The sequence below is a fragment of the Lissotriton helveticus genome, chromosome 4_1, assembly GCF_964261635.1.
Source record: "Lissotriton helveticus chromosome 4_1, aLisHel1.1, whole genome shotgun sequence".
Taxonomy (NCBI): Eukaryota; Metazoa; Chordata; class Amphibia; order Caudata; family Salamandridae; genus Lissotriton; species Lissotriton helveticus.
In genome coordinates, this window is record NC_136063.1 from 1,634,740,925 (window position 1) to 1,634,765,000 (window position 24,076).

Below are 24,076 nucleotides of genomic sequence, written 5' to 3' on the forward strand. Positions count from 1 at the left end.
GGGATTCCTTCTCTCGAAAATACCTCTTTCAGGAATTCAATTATCGCTTTTGTGTTCACGTTGTGGACAATCTTGCATGTTATCCAGCTGGAATAGTAATCCACCAGCACTAGAAGGTACCAATCCTGGGGTCCCTTGCCATGGATAGGTCCGGCTATGTCGAAGCCTAACTTGTCCCATGGAACCTCAGGAACTTCTACCGGTGACAAAGGTGCCCTTCTAGTGACCTTTGACTTGTCACTCAAGCTGCATGTGTAGCAGTCTCGCACTTTGTCCTCCATCTCACTGTCCATCGCTGGGAACTAGTAGTCTGTGCGTAGTCTAGCTTTGCTCAGACTACGGCCCAGGTGTCCTTCGTGGGCCAGTTCCACTATCTGGCTTCTTAAAGCTTCCGGCGGGACCAGTCTTCCGGACTTGAGTATGAAATTTCCTTCAACTGATAGATCTTCCCGCACGTTCCAGTACGGTTGGATCTCAGTCTCCATGTCCTTGCACTTCTCCGGCCATCCCATGAGTATATGTCTCTTCACCTTTTTCAGTACTTCATCTTGCTCCATCTGGGTTACCCATGCATTTTTTTCCACCGCAGCTAAACGCAACTCCAATATTGAGTCACCCTTCAACTCTTCTTCCTCCTCTCCTCCGGTTGGTGCTCTCGATAGGAAATCTGCAACCTTATTTTGTTGTCCAGGAATGTAAGACACTCTGAAATTATAGGCTTGCAGACCCACAGCCCATTTAGCTATGCGGGGAGTCATGCTTTCCATGTCCTTCTTAGTGAAAAGTGAGACCAGAGGTTTATGGTCAGTTTGTACTTCAAATGGAATACCCCAGATGAAAAACTTGTAGTGACGAATGGCCCAATAGACCGCTAGTGCCTCTTTCTCTATGGTCGAGTAGTTTTTTTCTGATGATGTGAGGGTTCTAGATGCAAAGGCCACGACCTTGACTTTACTCCCCTCTCTTTGCGCCAATGTCGCCCCGATTCCTCTGTTGCTGGCATCCGTCGAAATGATGGTGGCTCCATTCGGGTCGAACTTTCCAATAAACGGAGCTTTAATGATTGCTTTCTTTATGCTCTTCATGGACCTCTCTTGTTCTTTCCCCAAGCAAAGACACTGTCTTTCTTGACCAATTCTCTAAGAGGCTGGGACACCATGGCAAAGTCCTTGATGAACTTGGCCATGTATTCAGCAAGGCCCAGGAACGATAGAATGTCCTCTTTGCTGTTGGGAATGGGAGCGTCTCTCACTGCTCTGACCAAGTCGTGCTTAGGCTTGATGCCATCTTCTGATAAGGTGTGTCCAAGGTAATCTACCGAGCTTACTCCTAGCTTGCATTTGGATGGTTTGGTGGTGAATCCTACTTCTTTCAACTTCTCCAACACCTTCCTTACCATCTCATTGTGTTCTCCCTCGCTACCATCATAAATCAGAATGTCATCTTGAAAACAGATCGTGTTCCTGCAGTCTTTCAGCACGTGTTGCATGACTCTTTGGAAGGCCGCAGCTGCTGACGCCAAACCAAAGGGCATTCGTTGAAACTTGAAGTTGCCAAAAGGTGTGGTAAATGCAGTTAATATTTGTGAATCAGGGTGAAGTTTGATTTGGTAATATGCAGAGGACAGGTCTAAAACACTGAAATACCTGGCACCCCGGATCGTGCTTAACATTTCACCTATTCTGGGAAGGGGAAACCTGTCCACCAGAATATTTGCATTAAGATCTCTCAGATCCACACAGAGTCTTATGCTGTTCCCTCCATCTTTTGCCGTGATCACAATTGGGGCCAACCAGGCTGAACTCTCTATTTCAGTGATGACTCCTTGGCTAACCAACCTTTGAAGTTCTTGCTGGAGAGGTTCTCTCATGCGCAATGGTATGGATCTGGTCTTGTGCACTACAGGTACTGCCCCTTCCTTTAGAATGATCCTATGCATATAGTTCTTAAATACTCCCAAACTTTCACTTAATACCTCCTTAAACTCCTCGGTGAGGTCCCCCGCTATGCCTACCGGGTCAATCAGTAACACCTGCTCTTTGTTGTTCGGGTCTAGCTTCATTCCCAACTCCTTCTGGTGTTTCCAACCCAATAGAGTCGAGCCACTAGTGGATACATACACTTTTCCCACTGTGTGCCTGTCCTTAAATGTGATTCTCATTATCGCCATGCCCTCTAACGGGATTCTTCCTTTGTTGTACCCCTTGGGACTGATATCAGGTTGCATCATTTTGACAGGATGGTTTGCAAATTTATCCTCAAACACACTTTTGTCTACCAATGTGTAGGGTGAACATGAATCAGCATACATACTGAACTTTACACCGTCAAGCAAAACATCACATTTGGGATAAATGTCATCATTATTTTCATCCTCATCCCCCACTTGGAAAATATAAGATTTCTCCCCCTCCTCCTCCAGGGGAGACTCCTCTATAGCATGCACCGCTTTACTGGGAGCCTTACACACCTTAGAGTAGTGCCCCCACCTGTTACATTTCCTACATTGTACATTTCTTGCCGGGCACTTCCAATTGTTGGCCAAGTGATTGGGGCTGCCACATTTGAAACACACCATTGTACTGGTCTTACTACGAATCACCTCTTTACTCTTGTCCCCTACTTTACATATAGTTTCACCCTCAGTGTGGGACTTCATTTCTGCCCTCTTCTTGTTTGCCCCCTCCTGTGATTTCATTTCTCTCATACATCACGCGGTGTGCTCTAGACCCTTAGCTATATTTATGGCTTCCTCTAGGTTAGGGTTCTTGGTGAGTAATTCCTCTTGTGTTTTGGTATCATTGGTGCACCTCACGAGTTGGTCTCTAATCAATGAGTCTGTGAGTTGTCCAAATTCACATGTGGCTGATAACCCTCTCAACACTGCTATATAAGCGCTCACCTTCACCTCTCTCTTCTGCACCCTCTTAAAAAACTTATGTCTTTCCATCACCACATTTATTTTTTCTTTGAAATGAGATTCCAACTCCCTTAATGTGCTCTCATAGACATTGATACCCTCCACAACTTCCTCTTGATCATCCTCCACCAACCTCCCTGTTATATCTTCATAGATTTTCCTCCCATGTGTGCCTAAATTGTGGAGTAGTATATGTTGTTTCCTTATATTGGAATAATTGCTACCACCTATGGCTATCAGATATGATTTAAATATGCCTTCCCACCTCCTCCATGGAATGACGGGTTCACCTAACTCATTCAGGAAAGGTGGGGGCTGACTCATTCCTGCACCTGCCATTGCCATAAATTGACTTAAAGTTCCTAATTAACCTTTCAATGAAAAGGAATAAAGGCGTATGGTGGGGAAACTGAAGGGTGTAATAAGGATAAGATTTCCTCAGGGAGTAAGCTAGAAATGCCCTTATACCCTCATAAATATAGTAACCTACATTTCAATATGAATTCAGCAATAATCAAGATTGTTTCTTCAGTCCCCTTTCTTCTGCCACTGATTGTGGACAGAGTAACCAATGGTATAGCAAACCCCCTCCCCTGGCGGCGGGAACTTCCTGTGGAGAAGTACGTTCTTGAAGAAGTTCCTGTCAGGACGGGGCTGCTAGAAGAAGGAATGAATCGCTAAGGTAAAAACGTACTGCTGACTCTTAATGTCTTTCTCTAATGAATAATTACTTTCAGCTGGGATGGCGTTGCCGCTGAGGTTCTGGGAAAGTACATTTAAAAGAAATGCGATTCCTCCGTGTGAGACCCTGCTTTCAATCGCGCTGCTCTGCGCTCCACTTCATAACCAGTACTTGTATCCCGAGCGAGCGCGGTGAACTGCTCTGCTCGCCGTGAGGTGACAGGCGCGCTGTGCGAGTGCCAAACCCGTCAATGAATCCGCTATTTGCTCCTTCTTCTCGCCCCTATTTTTTTCAAAATGCGCCACAACAGTTCCCTAGAGCGTTCCCTCGATGTCACTCTCCAGTTGGTGACAGAATGCCCCCTGTGCCCGACCTGACACATGAGCTAACCTCCTCACGCACTAAATCCTAGAGATAGAACGCTGCTCCCCACACGGACTAGCTTCCACACTAGTTAAACAATGTCTCCTGTGACCGACCTGGCACACGAATGAATAGCCCTACACACCGGACCCGAACTAAATGCAGCTTCTCACATTGACTCGCTAAAGTCCGGTTCAGTCTCACTTAACAATCCTTTTACAACATCTCTTTCACGAAATTCCTTTTCTCACTGATGTTACACGAGTCACTCCACAGTAGTAAAACACTTATCTCTATCTGCTGATTGCCACGGAGCTCGTGCAACTTCCGTTGACAAGTAATTATTTCACTCCAGGGGGACGGCATCCACTGTCCCTGGCACAGTCTCCTCACCTCGTCGCCATGAAATGTAGTAACGAAGAAACAATGTGGGTGGTAAATGTTCTTTATTCTTAAAGTCAAAGCCTTAAAATGCCGTCAGCTTGTCAACATGGAACTCGGCTGCTATGTCAACATTCCATAGCGAGCGCCGAGCTGTCAGGGTGGACTAAACCAAGATGAGAGAAGAGGAAGGGGGAAACGGGGAAGAGGGTAGAAGGAACGTTCCAAGTTACAACACAAAGGTACTTGAAAGATTCAGCATAGGGAGATGAATGATCAATGCGAAACTGACAGCCAGAGTCAGTATGGGCTGTTGTATATCGGGGAAGTATAAAGTGTTGAGGGGGCTAGGCAGGAATGCCTGCGCCCCTTTATATAGCTCTACCTAGCAGAACCACTGGCGGCACAAATGAGGGCTCAAGGGGCACCATAGGGCATCCTGATAGGCGAGTCAAAGTATACCATCTATTTTTATTCAAACAATATGCTTTTATATATTCAGGATATTACAGAGGACCATAAACCAGTAGCAGATACTTTGTCGAAATTCTGTAATGTCTAAGAATTGAAGCCAATTGGGGTACATCATGCGTATTCCCATTTAAAGGGTCACTACCCCAGCATGAAGTAATCCTGGGGAAAGAGATGCTCCAATGGGAACCATATACATTCCGGTATTTAGGGATCAACATGTATCATTCAGAGGCAAATCTACAGGATGGCAACTTAAAGAAGGCAGTAGGCACCCAGGTTGCCTCCTGGTCCATGCTGTCACGATCTATAATGGGCTTCATCTCAGTAGCAAGAATGGTGATTATTTCTAGGCTCCTTAACTACTTTGTGAACTTACTGCTACTAATCACCGTGAAATATTTTGATGAACTAGATACATTCCTAGGAGACCTCATATTAGGAACTTCTTGATGGTGGGCAAACCTAATTAAGTTGACTATGCCAATGAGCGGACGTGGTTTTGGGGACTTGAACATCTAGGGTTATTAAGTGGTAGCGCAATTGCAGTAGGTAAGGGAAACCAGATATATAGGCACACCTTAAGGATGTAGACTTGCATGCAATCCTCTTTCCTGCCACTCAGCCAAATAAAGTCGTTCTACTCTTGGTCTGAACAGTGCTAACTTATACACATCTAACCCTACCAATATTTAGCACTGCCCCTTAACCCCTTCGCTGCTACCCCCCCCAGACCCCCCCCCGTGCTAAGCCTTTTTTGGGCTATTTGGGGTAGTGCGCGCTTAGGCCCCTGTAACTTTTTGACCACATAAGGTATCCACGCCAAATTTGCATCCTTTTCTTCAAACATCATGGGGATTCTAAAGGTACCCAGGGTTTGTGGATTCCCCTGGAGGGGTACCAGAAATGAGCTAAAATACAGCTACATTTTGTTTTATTTTGGGAAAAAAGGGCTGCAAATGAAAGCGTCTGGGTTTTTCCCTGCAAATAGTATCAAAAAAGGGTTTGTGGGGCTGAAATCACCATTTTCTCAGCTTTTAGGGAATGACAGGCGTTTGTCATAAAACCAACATTCTTTACACAGTTTTGGCATTTTTCTGGGACATAGCCTATTTATGCTATTTTTTATGCTTTCAACCTTCTTCCAGTTACTGGTAGAAATGGGTATGAAAGCAATAATGGATCCTGGAAAGCTATACATTTTAGAAAAGTAGACAAAATTCTGAATTCAGCAAGGGGTCATTTGTGTAGATCCATCAAGGTTTCTTTATAGAAACTAACAGTTAAATATAACAAAAATTGAAAATTTGTTGAAAAAAACAGCCTTTTGTGTTAATGTTTTCACCTGTAACTTCTTCTAATTATGACAGCTCTTTGAAAGCAATATACCGTTACATCCGCTGGACCTTACTGGTTGTGGGGATATATATAGGACTTGTAGGTTCACCAAGAACCCAACGAATCCAGAGTCAAAAACTGAGCAGCAACTTGCAATGGTTTTTTATTATGTACCGGGTATATAGCAAATATTGTGGGAAAATGTATACATGGAAAAATTGGTATGAAAGATACCTATGTATTTCTGAAATGGGAACAGAATATAGAGTTTAGAAATAGTAGGTATTTGCACATTTCCGAATACTAGCATGAGAATGATCGGTCTTTTTTTAAAATGACTTCTTTTTTACACAATGTCTTTCATTTGGAAGGCAGAAATGCATCGAAAGTCAATTGGTAATAACAGTTGCTTTACAAATCTGAATGACCCTAAGTCTCCCTATAAAAATGGTACCTCACTTGTGTGGGTAGGCATAGTGCCCACGACAGGAAATGGCCGAAATCCAACGCGAACACACCACATTTTCACAATGAAAAATTACCCTTTTTTTTCCAAAGTGCCTAACTGTAGCTTTTGAACCCTAGCTCTGCCGGCACCTAGGGAAACCTAGCAATCCCACAAATTTTTTAAAACTAGAAACGCAGGGGAATCCAGTATGGGGTGACTTGACTGCCTCTCACCAGGTTCTGTTACCCAGAATCCCTTGCAAACCTAAAAAATTGTCAAAACAAACCACCTTTTCCCTACATTTCTGTGGTGGAAAGTTCTGGAATCTGCCTGAATCCACACATTTCCACCAATCTCGCGTTCCCCAAAGTCTTCCGGAAAAAATGGTAGCTCACTTGTGTGGGTCGGCCTAGTGCCCGTGACACAAAACGACGCAAAACGCAACGTTGACACGCCTCAATTACGCAGTGAAAAATGACCATTTTTTGGCAAAGTGCCTAGCTGTAGTTTTTGAACCCTAGCTCTGCCGGCACCTAGAGAAACCTAGCAAACCTATTAATTTTTTAAAACTAGACACCCAGGTGAATCCAGGATGGGGTGACTTGACTGCCTCTCACCAGGTTCTGTTACCCAGAAGCCCTTACAAACCTAAAAAGTTGTCAAAAAAACAACATTTTTCCTCACATTTCTGTGGTGGAAAGTTCGGGAATATGCGTGGATCCACACATTTCCTCCCACCCAGCGTTCCCTCAGGTCTCCCGATAAAAATGGTACCTCACTTGCGCGGGTGGGTGAAGGACCCCGCGACAGGCAAGGGCCCAAAACCTATTGAGGCGACATCAAAATTGCCTATCACAAACCAACCTGGTTTTGCATGAGGGGGTCCCATGAGGTTTTTTGCCCGGGGCGTGGCAGCCATCTAGGAAAACCTACCTAACCCACAAATTTCTGGAAACTAGACACCCGGGGGAGTCCAGCGAGGTATGGCTTGCATGGGTCCCCCATCATTCTCTTACCCAGAATCCCCTTCAAACCTCAAATTTCACCAATAAATTCACTTTTTTCTCAAATTTCTATGTGGGAAAGTTCTGGAATCTGCGTGGATCCATAAATGTCCTACCACCCATCGTTCCCCCAGGTCTCCCGATAAAAATGGTACCTCACTTGCGTGGGTGGGTCAAGGATCCGCAACAGGCAAGGGCCCAAAACCTATTAAGGCGACAACAAAATTACCTATCACAAACCAACCTGCTTTTGCATGGAGGTTCCCATGAGTTTTTGGCCCGGGGCTCGGCAGCCATTGAGGGAAACCTACCTAAACCACACAATTCTGGAAACTAGACACCCGGGGGAGTTCAGCGAGGTATGGCTTATGTGGGTCCCCCATCATTCTCCTACCCAGAATCCCCTGCAAACCTCAGATTTCGCCCAAAAATTCTCTTTTTTTCTCAAATTTCTGTGTGGGAAAGTTCTGGAATCTGCATGGATTCACAAATTTCCTCCCACCCAGCGTTCCCCCAGGCCAAAAAGGGACAAGGTACACCCTGCTTGAGAAAGACAGAAAAGACAAATATTTCTGCACAACCACCTATTCTTCAAGCACACAGACGTACTGATTGGATTTGGCACGAGGGTGAGTGATGGTTCAGTATATACAGTTCTATTAACCAGAGATTTCACAAAAATGAAATGCACTAATAATAATTTAAAGGACGAGAAACTGAACCATTGACTCACAGCTTGTGAGCTGTAAAGCCACAACAAGGCACCAACCGCTTTACAGGCCATTCATACACCTTTCATACGTGTGACAAAACCATTCACACCGCTAGCCGCGGGCCCAGCACATTACAACACTCACACCAGCAGACAGCGCCATTCTAGGGCCCATCACTTTCACATGCCCACATTCCTGACAGAGCAACCACACCAGCTCATGGATTGCGTGGAGTGGCGTTTAGCTAGCAGTGTGTGCATTGACCAGGAGCAAGTCACTACTCGCACACCGCCAGCCAAGCGCCAGTCCACGCACACCGCCAGCCAAGCGCCAGTCCACGCACACCGCCAGCCAAGCGCCAGTCCAAGCACACCGCCAGCAAAGCGCCAGTCCACGCACACCGCCAGCCAAGCGCCAGTCCACGCACACCGCCAGCCAAGCGCCAGTCCACGCACACCGCCAGCCAAGCGCCAGTCCACGCACACCGCCAGCCAAGCGCCAGTCACTGCACACCTCCAGCCAAGCGCCAATCCACGCACACAGCCAGCCAAGCGCCAATCCACGTACACAGCCAGCCAAGCGCCAATTCACGCACACTGCCAGCCAAGCGCCAATTCACGCACACTGCCAGCCAAGCGCCAATTCACGCACACTGCCAGCCAAGCGCCAATTCACGCACACTGCCAGCCAAGCGCCAGTCCACGCACACTGCCAGCCAAGCGCCAGTCCACCCACACCGCCAGCCAAGCGCCAGTCCACCCACACCGCCAGCCAATCGCCAGTCCACACACACCACCAGCCAAGCGCCAGCCTACCTACACCGCCATCACATTTAGGAATTTTTATACAAAAAAGAAAACACAAACGAATTGCTAATGGATACAAATCTACTAACACAAAATCTGAAACTAAATACATTGCACTAATGCCAACCTTGAAACTGAACAAAAAGGTTTAAACAATACAGACCAGGCAGTTCACTTTACCACTCATGGATGCTCCCAATAATTCTTTTGCGTGTGGTACAATCATAAACAAGCAGGCACACACGGCCCAGGGTTAGAAGGACACTCGGGGCAGTATATACGAGTCTCCTTACGCGTACCTCTTCGCCAACAAACTCTACACTCCTAGTGGGAAAGTCTTTTGAGGGTGTGGGAGGAATGTGATCAGGAAAGTGGCGATCTTTCAATCGAGCCACATCCTCCACCACTCCAACTCAAGGAACACTTGCCTGTTCCACAACAAGGCTGCCCATCACTGACTGCGGAAACTGAACAAAAGTCAACTTTGTCACAGGAGAACACTCCTTGAACACAACAAAAGCATTGAAAGTTGCTAAATTGAAGAGATGGATGGTCAACTTCTTATACCAAACGTAAGCCTTACGAATAGCAGTGTAAGTTTCCAACCTCTGATCTACTCTATCGAAACCACCCATGTGCTTATTGTAGTCTAAAATGCACACAGGTTTGAGCACTTCAGCAATCTGACCCCAAACAGCCACAGGTGAAGTACTCTCATCATGGATGGTAGTCAGCATGTACACATCCCCCCTGTCCACAAATTTCACAGCTAGTAGTTCATCACTACGCAAGGAACTGCACTGTCCCCTCTGAAGTTTTTTGTAAACAAGCTCTTTTGGATAACCTTTACGGTTAGAGCCGATTGTGCCACAAGCAAAAGTGTCCACTTTGAACAATTCCTTAAACCATTGCACACCATTATGGAAGTTATCAAGGTACAAATAGTGGCCTCTTTCAAACAGTCCTCTAGCAAGATCCCACACAATTTTCTCTGAAACTCCAAAAGTGGACGGACAACCAGGAGGGTCAATAGTGGATCCCTACCAGTGTACACACGGAACTTAAAAACATATCCTGTCCTACTCTCAGACAACATACAGTTTAATTCCATAGCGTGCCCTCTCTTTCTAGGAATGTACTGCCTAAAAACCAAACGGCCCTTGAACAGGACCAAAGATTCATCAATAGAAATTTCTTCCCCTGTGTAAAAAAGTAAGTAGCCTCTTTGTATAAAAAAAGGTAATTTATTCCAAGTTAAATAGAGGGAAGCACAGCACATCCGTTAGGTAACAGGTACAAGGTAATTATAACAGTTGGGACAGAATCTGGAACCAAGGATGTAAGATGCAGGCACGCATCACACATTCCAGGTTCCAGCACAATGGTAATCACAGTAAAAAACAAGCAGTGGAAAGGCAAGGATGCTACACATCTTACCCCAATAAAGAAGAAAATTAACATAGATACCTGCTAGGAGTTCTCTTGGGTCTAACATCAGATTTAACCCTAGAAGCAACAGACAAATCATTACGAGTAAAACTCTGGAGTGGTACATTAACTTGCACATGAGGAGAAACATTGGCATGTGCGGGAGAAGGCATATTGATCTGCGCTTGTGATGGTGGTGGAAGAGAGGTAGAAGAAACAGGACATCTTGCAACCCTACGAACGTTCCAAACCCTCCCATCTTGTGTGGCAACACAGTTTTTAAATACTTTGACCACTTTAATAGGAGGAAAAAACTTGGAGAAGCCTTTAACCAAAAAACCAGGTTTCTTTACTCTCACCCATTCCCCAACAACAAAATCATGAAGTTTAACATTCATTTTAGAATCAAAAGCCACTTTCATACACTGTTGTTTATCTTCAACACGTTTGGCCACACTTTCAATATCAACCCTAGGGTCATTTCTGTTAAGCTTTTTGACCCACCAAGGGCAAATGACAGACGATGGTTCTCTACCCTTCAAGAGTTTGAAAGGGCTCACACCAGTGACAGAATGAGGCGTGATGCGGTAGACCCAAAGTCTTTTCCTGACAACATCCAACCAAGAATCATCAGAAGAACCAATCCCAGAAATACAATCTTTGAGGACACGATTAAAACGTTCCACCTGACCATTCTCCCTAGGTTCGTACAAAGATACAGTATGATGTTTAATACCACAGCAGTCAAGAAACTGTTTAACCTCAGAGGAGATGAGTTGTGTACCGTTATCAGTGACAAAGGTTTCTGGAAAACCTTCCCTGGCAAAGGTCTCTTTCAAAAAAATTAAAACAACTTGAGAAGAAATGCTATTTACAAACTTAACTTCCGGCCATTTAGAATGGTAATCAACCAAAACGAGGGCAAAGCGGGCATTGGAAGGTAATTGTTTAAAGGGGCCTGAGATGTCAAAAGCCACCTTTTGCCAAGGAAATTTGGGCCAAGCCACAGGTTTAAGGGGAGCCGAAGACAATTGAAGCATTTTGTCGCTGCTGATACACTGAGAACATTCCCTAACCATCCTATCAACCATTTTGTCAATGCCAGGCCACCAAAAGTTTTCTCTAACCAGGCGTTTCATGGATGACATGCCAATGTGGCTTTGGTGAGCTAACAACAAAATCTTCTCTTGCAAAGAAGCAGGGGGAATTAATTTACCAGTCTTGAACAGAAAGCCACCAAATTCCTCAATTTCCGAAGCAACTTGGGAAAAGGAAGCCAAATCAGAGGGAATGGATTTAACATTAGGCCATCCACCCTTCACAAAGTCTAAGATTTGTTGACAAACAGAATCCTTTCCCATTTCTTTAAACCATTCCTCCTCGGATAAAGTGGAAAACTCCTGAGATATACAATCATCAATAGAAGCAACAACATCAACATCCTGGTCAATGGTAGAAACCTTATCAACACTGCATGGTAACCTGGACAAAAAATCTGCAGTCACATTGCTTTTCCCAGGAACATACATGATCTCGAAGTCATATTCCTGAAGACGTGAAGACAAACGAGCAATCCTTGCTGTCGAGTTCCAACCACCACCAGGAGATAGGATTCCAACCAACGGTTTGTGGTCCGTTCTCAAAACAAACCTGTTTCCCCAGACATAGTTTCTAAAATGTTCTACAGCCCAAATACACGCTAGTAGCTCCTTTTCAATAACGGAGTATCTCCTTTCAGTGGGGGACAAGGTTCTGGAAGCAAAGGCTACACACCATTCATCTTTACCCGCAGTTTGACTCAACACAGCACCAATGCCATACAAACTAGCATCAACAGTGATAACACATTTCTTACTAATACAGAAAGATTTAAGAGTAGGGGCATTAACAATCTCACTCTTAATCTGCTTGAAAGCAATGTCTTGCTTGTCAGTCCAGACAAACTTGGCTGAACTTCTGGTCAACTCTCTTAAAGGTTCCATCTTGTTGGCGAAATTTTGAATGAATTTACTATAATATTCGCACAACCCCGCGAAGGAAAGTAACTTTTCTTTACTATCCGGGGCTGGTGCCTTCATAATGGCGTCAACAAGATTCTTCTTCGGTACCACCCCCTCCCCAGAGAGAGTATGTCCCAAATACTCAACAGATTTGCAGAAGAACTTACACTTACTGGCTTTAATGGTCAAGCCAAATTGTTCTAACTTGGAACAAACTTCTTTAAGATGAATATGATGCTCATCATTATTCTTTGAAAACACAAGGATATCATCCTGAAAACATTTAACGAATGACAGGTCTTTAAAAATATGATACATGGCTCTCTGAAACACTGAAGCCGCTGAAGCTAAACCGAATGGCATTCTTTTGAACTGGAATAACCCATGAGGGGTAATAAATGCAGTAAATTGTTTGGAGTCCTCAGTGAGCTCGATCTGGTGATACGCAGATCTCAGGTCTAATGTTGAAAATACGCTAGCCCCATCCAACATGCAAAGCATTTCGTTAATATTAGGAAGTGGATGGCAGTCTGTAACTAAGCTCTTGTTGAGTGCCCTTAGATCAATACATAGCCTAATACTTTTATCAGGTTTAATGGCTAAAACAATGGGGGAAACCCATTCGGATGATTCCACTTCCTCAATTATGCCATCTTTCACCATGGTGTCCAGCATATCTCTAAGTTCGTCCCTAATGCTAATAGGCACTCCTCTTAACTTCTGTTTTACAGGAACAGAGTTAGGTTTAACTTTAATCTTATGGCTAAATCCATTCAATTTGCCTAACTTGTCAGAAAATACTTTTGGAAAAGTATGAGAAATTTCAGTGAATTCAGACGATTCTGTGGAGTCACGAGAAATTTCAGTGAACTCAGATGATTCAGTGGAATCACCACCAGATATAGCTAAAACTAACACAGGATCTTTAAGTCTAGGATTTAGAGAGACACCAAGCCTCGCTTGGTCCCTCCACCCCAAAACATTCACACCTCTCCATGCAATATAAAGCTTTATATTAGCAGAACTATTTTTGATAGTGAGCATAACTTCCTTAAAACCAATGATGTTGATCTTGGACCCATCAAAGTTGTAACCACGTATGTCAGGTTTCGATAAAGCATTAACATCAATTAGATCTCCAAAAGACTTAACACAATACTCGTGTGTGATAATGGTCCAAGGAGAACAGGAGTCCACCATTAGTTCTAACACTTTACCCAAAATGGTTACTGGGCTTTTTGGGGATGAAAGAGTATCAGCTAGGGATAAGTCAAATGACTCCTGTATAGCAATTACAATACCACATTCCTTAATATCAGGATCATTACATGCATCATCGTTGATATAAGACACATTACCAGAAGGACGTTTAGATGAAGAAAAGGAATACTTCTTTGTGTCTTGGAAGGGTCTTGCGGGAGTTTTACACATCTTGGAAAAATGACCAGAGCGTCCACACTTATTGCATTGCCTAGAAATAGCAGGACATTGTGGAAAGGAAGCAATGTGGTCAGGATTTCTACATCTAAAACAAAAGAATTGTCTGGTCTTCCCATCATTTTTGTTGGAAGGTGCAACATTTCTTTGTTCCTGGGTTTTGACAACACTGACTTCACTAGTAGAAGTAGAACTACTTGCAGAGGTGGAAGTAGAAGCTTTGTCTAATGTTTTTATCCACTTATCGGACTGTTCAAGAGCCTTAGCAGTACTAATTGCTATTTCCAAACTAGGATCACCTAATATCCACAATTGCTCTTGAACCTTCTTATTCTTTACATGCACAATGATCTGATCTCTGATCATTTCGTCTGTCATAAGACCAAAATTACAATGTAATGACAATGCACGTAGAGCTGTAAGGAAATCATCAAAACATTCTTTTTCCTCTTGGACTCTGGTATAAAACTTAAATCTATTCAAAGCGACACTAGTAACAGGCTTGAACCTGCCTTCAATTCTAGCCACAGCTTCATCATAAACATTAATGTCACCTCCAGATCTTACAGATGGTAGTGTTCTGAAGACTAATTGCCCTTCTGAGCCAAGACAGTGCAGAAATATGTTCTTTTTTCTCTCTGCAGACATGCGTTCTCCATCCATGGCTTTTAGATAAGTAAAAAATTCCTCCTTCCATCTTGCCCATGGGATGGGTGGATCACCCTTCGACTGTAAAAACTTAGATGGTGGATCAAATTGCATGTTAAAATAATAGTCAAATAATTGCCAGAGAACAATACAAGAAGCAAAAGTAATGAAAAAAAATTACCAAAAATATCCAGTAGATGGCAGTCTAATAAAGGAGAATAAACATCTACTGAAGATTTCCACAAGGAGTGAGAACGTGAAAACAGTCTTTTTGATCAAATATATAAATGTATTAGAACGTGAAAACAGTCTTGAAGCAATTAATGTAAAACACTGAGAGTAAAAAACCAGTGCCTTAATGTTTTTCAAACAGTACCTTAATGTCTTCTATGTTATCAAACAGTACCTTAATGTGTACAGTTTTCAGTCGATGTACACGCGTTTTCTCACAGAAAACAAGGAAATCCTTCGTGTAATGTAAACACAGTGACTCTGCCGTTAGGGAGACCAATGCAGAAAGCCTTCGCACTCTGAAATGACGTTGTCAAGGCAACACAGTAAGCCTGCGTGAAACAATGCGCGATCATTCAGAATGACGCGATGACACACAAAGGCCGGTTGTCAGCAGCCAATGAAATATGGCAAAGGTTGGACAAAGTCGATTGGATAGGTGCATAAAGGCTGGTTACCAGTAGCCAATAGGAGACAGCAGGCACTTTGCTGACGTAGATCAGATGCCGTTTTTTGACGAAGGAAACAAGGAAAACACGAAGAAATCTTTAAAAAGTAAAATACTTAGCGCAGTTTGACCGGATTTGAAGGAAAATCCGTGAAGAGAGTTCCGCTTCACTTCTGAAGTAGGTGAAGAGCTTTATGAGGTTGATGACGTGGATTCTTTGAATTTCTGCTCCTGTGCTTCGAAGAGATGTGGCAGAAAATAGATGAAGGTCCGTCGTCGCCAGTGTAAAAAAGTAAGTAGCCTCTTTGTATAAAAAAAGGTAATTTATTCCAAGTTAAATAGAGGGAAGCACAGCACATCCGTTAGGTAACAGGTACAAGGTAATTATAACAGTTGGGACAGAATCTGGAACCAAGGATGTAAGATGCAGGCACGCATCACACATTCCAGGTTCCAGCACAATGGTAATCACAGTAAAAAACAAGCAGTGGAAAGGCAAGGATGCTACACCCTGGAGTATAGATCTCTGAAAATCGATCTACAAAGTGATCAAGGACACGCCGAATCTTAAAAAGACGGTCACAGTCAGGGTGATCTTGTGGCAACACCAAAGCATTATCAACAAAATGCAGCATCCAAAGCAAAAGTAAATACCGATCACGAGTCATAACTGCAGGAAATATGGCCGTTGCCATCAAGGGACTGGTAGACCAATATGAAGCCATGGACGGCTTCCTTATCAAACCCATCAATAAAGTCAAACCCAAAAACGTCCATCTCTTTCAGATTTGTGGGAGTCCACCGGGTAGCTCTAGAGTTGGGCCTAAGTCTGGCACTGTTGTCCCTCAAAAACTGTTCAGCATAGAAATTAGTCTGCTCAACAATCTCACCCAAAAATACATCATCCATAAACAACTGAAAAAACTGTATAGGCAAAAAATGTTCACAATCCACTCTACACCCTGCATCACCACTCAAGGCAGGAACCACCGGTTGCACCATGTTTGGATCAACCCAGAGTCCTGCACTTCCAGTAGGAAGCCTAGCAGCCTCAGGCTGCAATCCAGATGCCTCTTGCACCATCGGCACAGCAGTATCCTCCTCTAAAACAGGCCATTCATCCGCACTGAGATTACCTTCATTCACAGCGAGAGTACCTTCATTATCCAATGATTCCATGTTGAGAGAAAACTCACTGCCTGAATCTTCCTCTCCCTCAGATGCACTGTCAGTCTCATAATCATGGTCAGAGGAAGATTCAAGAAGCATACCAACCACCTGCTGAGCAGTCATTCTACGGCTAGCCATAATGCTTACTAATAAAGATAAGACAATGCAAAACACAACCCAAATAATTTCATGCTCTGAACACTAACAAATCTGCTGCAATTATGACACCAATTACAAAAAAATCATTCATGCATGACAATAATACTCATTTGTAGTATACACAACAAAAATGCTTTTCTTACCAAATAAATGCACTTACGCAAAACTTGAGAACAACCACTGCCAAAACCCCCCCACACAAAACGGACTCTTGGTCCAATGGTCCATTTCAAAAACAAATTATGCAAAAAATCTGCCCCCCCAGGGGGGCAGACAAAGTTATTTAAATATGCCCCCAATAAAGGGGAGGGAACCTTGCCTAAGGGGGCACTCCCCGCACGCAAGATTGCCCTTTAAATAAATGAGAAAAATCCCTGGCGCTAGGGGGCATTCCTGCTGCACAATCGTGCAGCAGGAATGCACCCCCCAACAGCCACAAAACGTATCTGTTTGTTCCCCGATGCGCTGGAAGCAAATGGCTTCCTGCGCGTCGAGGAACAAAGGGAAACCTCCATTGATGACACTGGGGGGGGGGCAGGTTTAGGCAGGGGAAGGGCTTCTCCTGCTTTCCCCGGTACAAACCTGACGATCAGGGGACCACCAGCATTTCCCCCGTGGGTGGGTGCCATGACTGCCTTGAGCCGTCATGAGCACATGCCCACTGTGCATCATGACGACTCCAGCCCGTCATGAGCACAGAAGGGGTTAAGGGTCTCCCCACCAAAGCCAGAATACTCACCTCCAGAAACCTAACACATTGGGAAGGCAGGGATGTGGAATTCCTATAGCCTGACACCCAGGACATATAGTTTGGGGTCAAGGGCAACAAGCTTTCATGTGTATTTTGTCTGCCCTTGGGACAAGTAGGCCCAACCCCCTGCAGCACAAACCCTTTGGCTGCCAGTTTGCAGTACCACATTATAGATCAGGGAAGGGCACTGTCTGCAGTTAAGTAATATTTTTGCCCATTTGTTAATTCTATTCAAACTTGTATTTATGTTTCATTAATTGAAAGCATTTATTATTAGAGTGAGCGCTGTATGTAAATGTAAGCTCAGACTGCACTTCTGATAGAGGGTCCAGTATAAAAATGTATACACACGTTTTCAAAGTTTAGCAATACGAGGTTATGTATAATGTTCCCAGAATGCTCTCCGATTTGATGCAAATAATTGTGGAAGCTGGAAAGCAAGGTTGATTCTTTGCTTTCAAAATGTTCATTAAAAAATGAAAACTGGAAAAGTTTTGCTAAACTACTGTAAAATTTCAGGTACCATTTCTATGCAGCATCATTTAGTAACATGTTTTGATGCATGCAAGTATTTCCCCAAAATATTCAAAATGAAAAATCAAGTTTCATTAAGATTATGGGGAACAAAAATAAACAAACATTGGCAAAGCCAGTAGATTTGAAATTGGTGGTCAACTTTTTAGTTTTGTCAATGTGCCTTTTTATGCATGGTGTATGTAAACCCTTATTGGTGTAGGAGCTGCCGGGCCCTCATCATTATAACAAACATTGGCAAAAGCCAAAAAAAACATTTTTTTGGTCTCAAAAGGCACACACTGCCACAGTAGTTACTGGCACTGAACAAAACTACTTTGTGTGCCGATATGCTCCTTGTGAAAGAGAAGAATGTTGTCAGTTACAGTGAAGCCTGACGATACACAGAGAGAGAGAGAATTTTAATCAACACATTGTTACGGTCAACGCCAGACCAAATTAGGGGCCCAAATTATTAAAGAAAGCTCAAAAGTGCACCCATGGTATATGTCTTTGCATTAAATGCACCTATATGGCTTTCTTGAGTTCCCAAGAATTTACAGAAGTAGGACAAGAAATAGTACTCCTAGAAAATATTTGTGAACAGCAGTTTAGCATGAGCAAATATGCATGTGTAGATTTGCTCATGCGAAAATCTGAATGTTTGCAAGTTTGCTTTCCCTTCAACCACTTTTTTTCCCAACCCTGGAAAAAGGTTTACGTCTGCAATTGTCAGGAGTAAATTCCGAACATTACTCAGTATGGAAAAAGATTAGCGAAAAGTTGTTAAAGGTTTGCACAGACTCAAAAGTGCATTCTAACCCTGGAACTATTGCTTACCACTACCTTCAGCCCCAGTATGTAGATCTGTGGATTTGTGGCAACATAAGAGTATTGCAAGTATTCAAACACTACTATAGTGTGAGCCCTGGCATAATCAGAGAAGCTATATCAGAGCTCTTATATAATGAGATTGCTGCCTTAATTTGTCTCTGCACTACATGGCACTAAAGGGGCAAGTGGATTTTTTACAGGACAAGTAGATTTATGAAGCAACCTGCCCCATAGACAAGTAGATATTTGATAAAATCCCACAACCCTGGAAGACGTAGGCAGAAGTACACTAGAGGATCTGTATCAGGAGAAAATGTTACACAGCATCCAGATGTTGGTAGACAATTATGGGTTGCACACTGGTCAGTTCCTATTATATGCTAGAATTGTACAAGCATTGCAGACACAGTGGGATGGCATACAAAACAGAGCTTCAGACACATGCAGTGATATAGGCAAAATACACAAAGGGGAACATCCGGAAATATAATGTATTGTAATTGCATTCATATAGCACTTACTAACCCTGATGAGGCGTTGGAGCGTTTTTTTCGGCGCGTAGCATGCTGCTTCGGAACCCATAAAGGATTGGTGTTGAATTAGTTTATTGAAATATGAAAGTAATTTGAGTGGTGGAAATTCTAGTCATTTATTTGGTTTCAGAAGGATAGCGGAGGGATAGAAGAGGGGAAAAGGTTTGCATTTATATATCGCTTGTTACCCTTGATGGGGTGTTGAAGCTTTTTTTGGCAAGTAGTACACAACTCTAGAACTCATAAAGGATTAGTGGTTACTTAGTATAGTGAAATAAGAAAGTAATTTGAGTGGTGGATATGTTAGTCAGTTATTCTGATTGAGAAGGGTAGCGTAGGTATAGAAGAGGTTAAAGGTTTGCATTTATATAGTGCTTGCTACCCCTGATGAGGTGTTGAAGCGCTTTTTCGGTGAGTACCAATCTACTTATTAGTATAGTGAAATATGAGTGGACATGTTAGTCTGTTATTTGGATTGCAAAGGATAGTGAAGGGATAGAGGGAAGGATTTAGACTTTTTTGTTTGATAGTTTTGGATGTCATAGCATTAGTAGGAGGCTTGGGATGAGTAAAAGGGATGTGGAGGGAAAGAGTCAGAGAGAAGGGTTAAGAGAGGTTTGTTTTGTGGAATCGGTATAGTAAAAGAGGTATGAGATGATGCAAGGAGGGGTAGAGTAGGCAATAGTCTAGAAAGGGTTATTTTGGGGGTCATAGTATTGGTATGGGGTTTGCGATATATTGATAGAGGTATAGGGTGAGAAATAGGCTATTGCATTGGATATGCTGAATTAGCAGAAAAGCAATGAATATATAGATCCATAAATACATGGAAACTATTTAGATGCATAAAAGAAGTAAGTATATGTAGATTAAAGATGCATTAAATAAATTACGACTTTCAAGTGTTGTAGTTAAAAATCATTTACTTAATTTGTTTTAAAACAAATATTCTACACGTTTACACAAAGAAACACACATATATATATAGGCACATATCTATAATACAAATAAATGCTTATATACAGATCGATATGCTGTAATGTATTACATGGCTATACAAAGCTACACAGGGATAGCCCTTCAGCCATTGTGAGATAAATGGGAGATGGAGGTAGGGCTGGGTCTACACGATAAAGAGTGGGAAAATGTGCTGGAATACCCTCGCAAAATCTCATGTGGCATGTGCTTCAAATATATGCAGTTCAATATATTGCATAAGGCCTACGTCACACATTGGAAATTATGCAGAATATACCCAGGAGTAGCCACTGACCGACAGAAGTCACATCCCACAAGCAGGATTCATATGTGGTCTAGGATTGTTAATAGTGAAACAGTTTTTATCTGAAGTTTTGGGGGCCAAAGCCTATGTTTGTTGGGACTGTTTCAAGATCAAGGAAGAACAAGGTTGACCTCGCTCTCTTGATAGCCATAAGAGCAATAAAGATTGCCTGAAAATAGTTCACCCCCACCATCTGATTGCCTGGAAGAGGAATTGACGTGGTGGGCAACAGCAGAGGCTGTGTCACTGCCCAGAGAAGAAAAGCGAAGCTCAGAAAGCGAACAATAGCTGGACAATGGGAAGCCTTTGTCCAGTCACACACAGTTAAAACTGAGCTATATGATCTACTCAAATATTTACCAAAAAATGTGAGGTTCCAGGACATGGAAGGAAAGCATTACAACCTCATGGGCCCCTGCTGCACCAAGAGAAGGTGCAATAGGAAAGGCAAGCGACGCCTGAAACCTCAGGTTCAGGCTGCAGGCAGACCCTTCCCACGGAAAGTGTGTATACACAATACAAGAACTACTGACTGGAAAAGATACATACTCTGAAAATAAGGATGGAGTTACCGTTACAGGTTGTTACTGACCGGACCTAAAGTCCGCCCAGAGTCATAGAGGGAAGAGAGGGTTGTTGCGATAGCCGGGCAATAAATAACAAAAAAGTAATCTATCTTACAAATAGAACATTCGTGGACTTTAAATGAGTGGTTGGCAGCTTTCCATGTACCAGACCCTTCATGCGTGTCCAATTTGTTAAACAACAAATTATATGTAATCTAGAACGTGAAAGAGAACTGTATGGCATTACTTTGTACTAAATTACAGTAAAGTGTTTAAAACATGGCTGTTTGCATGGTATATGGCATCGGGTAAATGCAAGCAAGTTTTTGTTTGTAGCTCTTATGTTGGGTGCGGTCACCTTTGCTGCTGAAACTCAGAACTTTCATTAAGTATTTATATTTCAGGCATCCAAGGAATGGAGAATAATTGCATCATTTGTTACAACATCTCAGTCAAGTGATGATAGTAAGCCCTTAATTGAAGTGCCCATAGAGAAATTTGGAGTGCCACAGTGCAGGCCACTAGCCTTAAACCCAGATATGCACAAGGTAATCTTTTCTCTTAAAATGTGTATCTACTGTGACAGGAGTTCGTTTTAAGTGTGAACAATGTATGTCTCTATTATATCTGGTTTTGTTCTGACGATTGGCCCTAATTTTATTTTCACTTAGATGCTAAATGGAGAACTGAAGCAATTGTATACAGCTATCACTAGGGCCAGAGTGAATCTGTGGATCTTTGATGAAAACCGCGAAAAACGAGCTCCAGCTTTCGAGTATTTCATGAAACGAGATTTAATTCAGGTTGTGAAAACGGATGAAGACGAAAGTAAGCATTGAGCATCCATTTTAAAAATTCGGTGGATACTGGTTGAGGTACTTATACCTAATTGGCGAAAGCATGAATTGTCTCATAACTCATAATCTAGTTGTTTCTTAAATGAAGTAAGAAAGGTATGCTCCACCCGGTCACCTTTTATTAGCTGTCATACATTTGTTTCTCATTGTATTATCTTTAAACTCAGATAAATGATCCCAACTGCGTTGATGATGCCAGAAACACGAACATAACCAATGTCTGTTCCTACCATATGGTACCAATTTTTTAACTTTTAAAATATCAGCCTTGGAAAAACTACTGACTTGACTTGTTTTACATAAAGTCCTACTGACAATTATCTTTAAAAACAATTTGCCCCCAAACTCATCTTGATCAGTTTTCGAATACTAGAGTAAGATTTCAACAGCCATCTTACTACTTTTTGTATGGTTTCATGTTCTCAAATAGTTGCAGTTTGTTTCTTTTCACAATATTTGTGTAGTCAGACTTATTGGCAAAGTCTTTAGATGTTTTCAAAGTTTTAATTGTTCGAACACGTTATGTAACTTTAATAACCAACATTTTTGGAGACGTAGCTGACCCTAGTACATGTGAAGCCTCCTGTTGCTCTTCAGTTGTGAACTTTCAAAAAAAGCAAAATTCATGCATGCTGAAAAAAAGGTTACTGGTACCTTATCATACTGGAAATACAACATGAATCTCTTGTTAATATATATATATATATATATATATATATATATATATATATATATATATATATATATATATACACACGCACACGCACACGCACACACACCTAGCCACAGATTACTTACCTTTGAATTTCCCAGGCATCAGACTGGATCTGTAAGATTTTCTTTTAGCAATACTCTGTGCGCTGGTGGCTCCGCATGGCGTAGTTGTCACTTATATAGGCACCAACTCAACACGATAACATCAGTTCTTTTCTTTCCGCACCAGTCAAGCTCTGATCCATTAAGAGAGCTACTCTGTTTCACTTTTTGACAGTATTATTTGACACTTTATTGACCTATTTTTTGACTGTGTGTAGGAAGTCATGTCATCTGAGACGACTTTGGGGATTAAACTGTACGTCACCTGTCACCATGCGGATCCAGGTATGGTTTGCCAGTGGTGTTTGGAGTGCGACCACAACTCCAAGTCATGGTCCTGGCTTCGCCACGCCGACTCCTCTGAGGTCTTGGTGAGAGGAAGGTCTCAGAACTTATCCAGGAGTCCCAAGTCCTCTTTGTCCCACTCAAGATTTTTGGGTCATTCATGTAAGAGGCACAAGAAGTTGAAGCGTGCTTAGCCTTCTTCTGGTCTGTCGGCCTAGACGACTGAGGAACATCGACGTTCAAGGTCTCATTCTCCAGAACCTGGCACTGGGCAGCTGAGGTTCTTCACCTTCAGATACCCTCAGTAGTGGTCAAGACTAACATCTTGACAGAGGACCTACAGCTGGGCGTTTCCTCCTCAGAACCCTTGCTCCCATTTAATGAAGCTCTCACGGACACCCTACTGGGAACCTGGTCCAAACCCAGCATAGGGGCTTCTATGACCAGGACTATCGCCCGCCCCCACCACCCTGCCCCAGGTGACCCAAACTTCCTCACTAGCCACCCCACCCGTAGAGCTTGGTAGTACAAGCCTCTACTTCCCATGGCACGTTCCCTGCCGCTCCCCAGGACAGGTAACCAAGAGGCTGGACAGTTGGGGCAAGAAAGTGTTTTCATCCGTCAGTCTTGCATTGCAGTCCATGAAGTCTGCATACTTATTGGGGTGTTGTTCCCACTCTCTGTGGGAAATGGTTGCACTAGTGCTGCCACAGGTCCCGAAGGGGGCCCGGGCCAACCTCTCCCAAGCAATATTAGATGGGATGGATGCAGCAAAGTTCTCAATTAGATGTGGTTTGGAAATGACAGACTTGCTTGGCCGAGTGATTTCCACGATCGTGGCTGTTAGACACCACCCTGTGCTTATCAGGGGATGTCCAGGCTTCGCTATGGACATGCAGAAGAGGAATGTATACCGACCACATGGGTTGGGCAGCCAGAGGTCCAGTCAAACCACCACCCCCTCAGCAGCTTCAGCCTCCAAGCCCTCATAG

At 43.1% G+C, this 24,076-nt stretch overlaps 1 protein-coding gene across 2 annotated transcripts in view; it reads left to right on the top strand.

Annotated features, from left to right (window-relative positions):
* The window catches only part of TRANK1 (tetratricopeptide repeat and ankyrin repeat containing 1), a 1,265,441-nt gene that overhangs the window by 937,838 nt on the left and 303,527 nt on the right, over positions 1–24,076 (top strand). For both annotated transcript variants that reach the window (XM_078688288.1, XM_078688286.1), the window contains 2 exons: positions 21,531–21,674; positions 21,798–21,954. In XM_078688288.1, the coding sequence (XP_078544414.1) occupies positions 21,531–21,674; positions 21,798–21,954 (301 nt within the window). The remainder of the gene's footprint in view (positions 1–21,530; positions 21,675–21,797; positions 21,955–24,076) is intronic.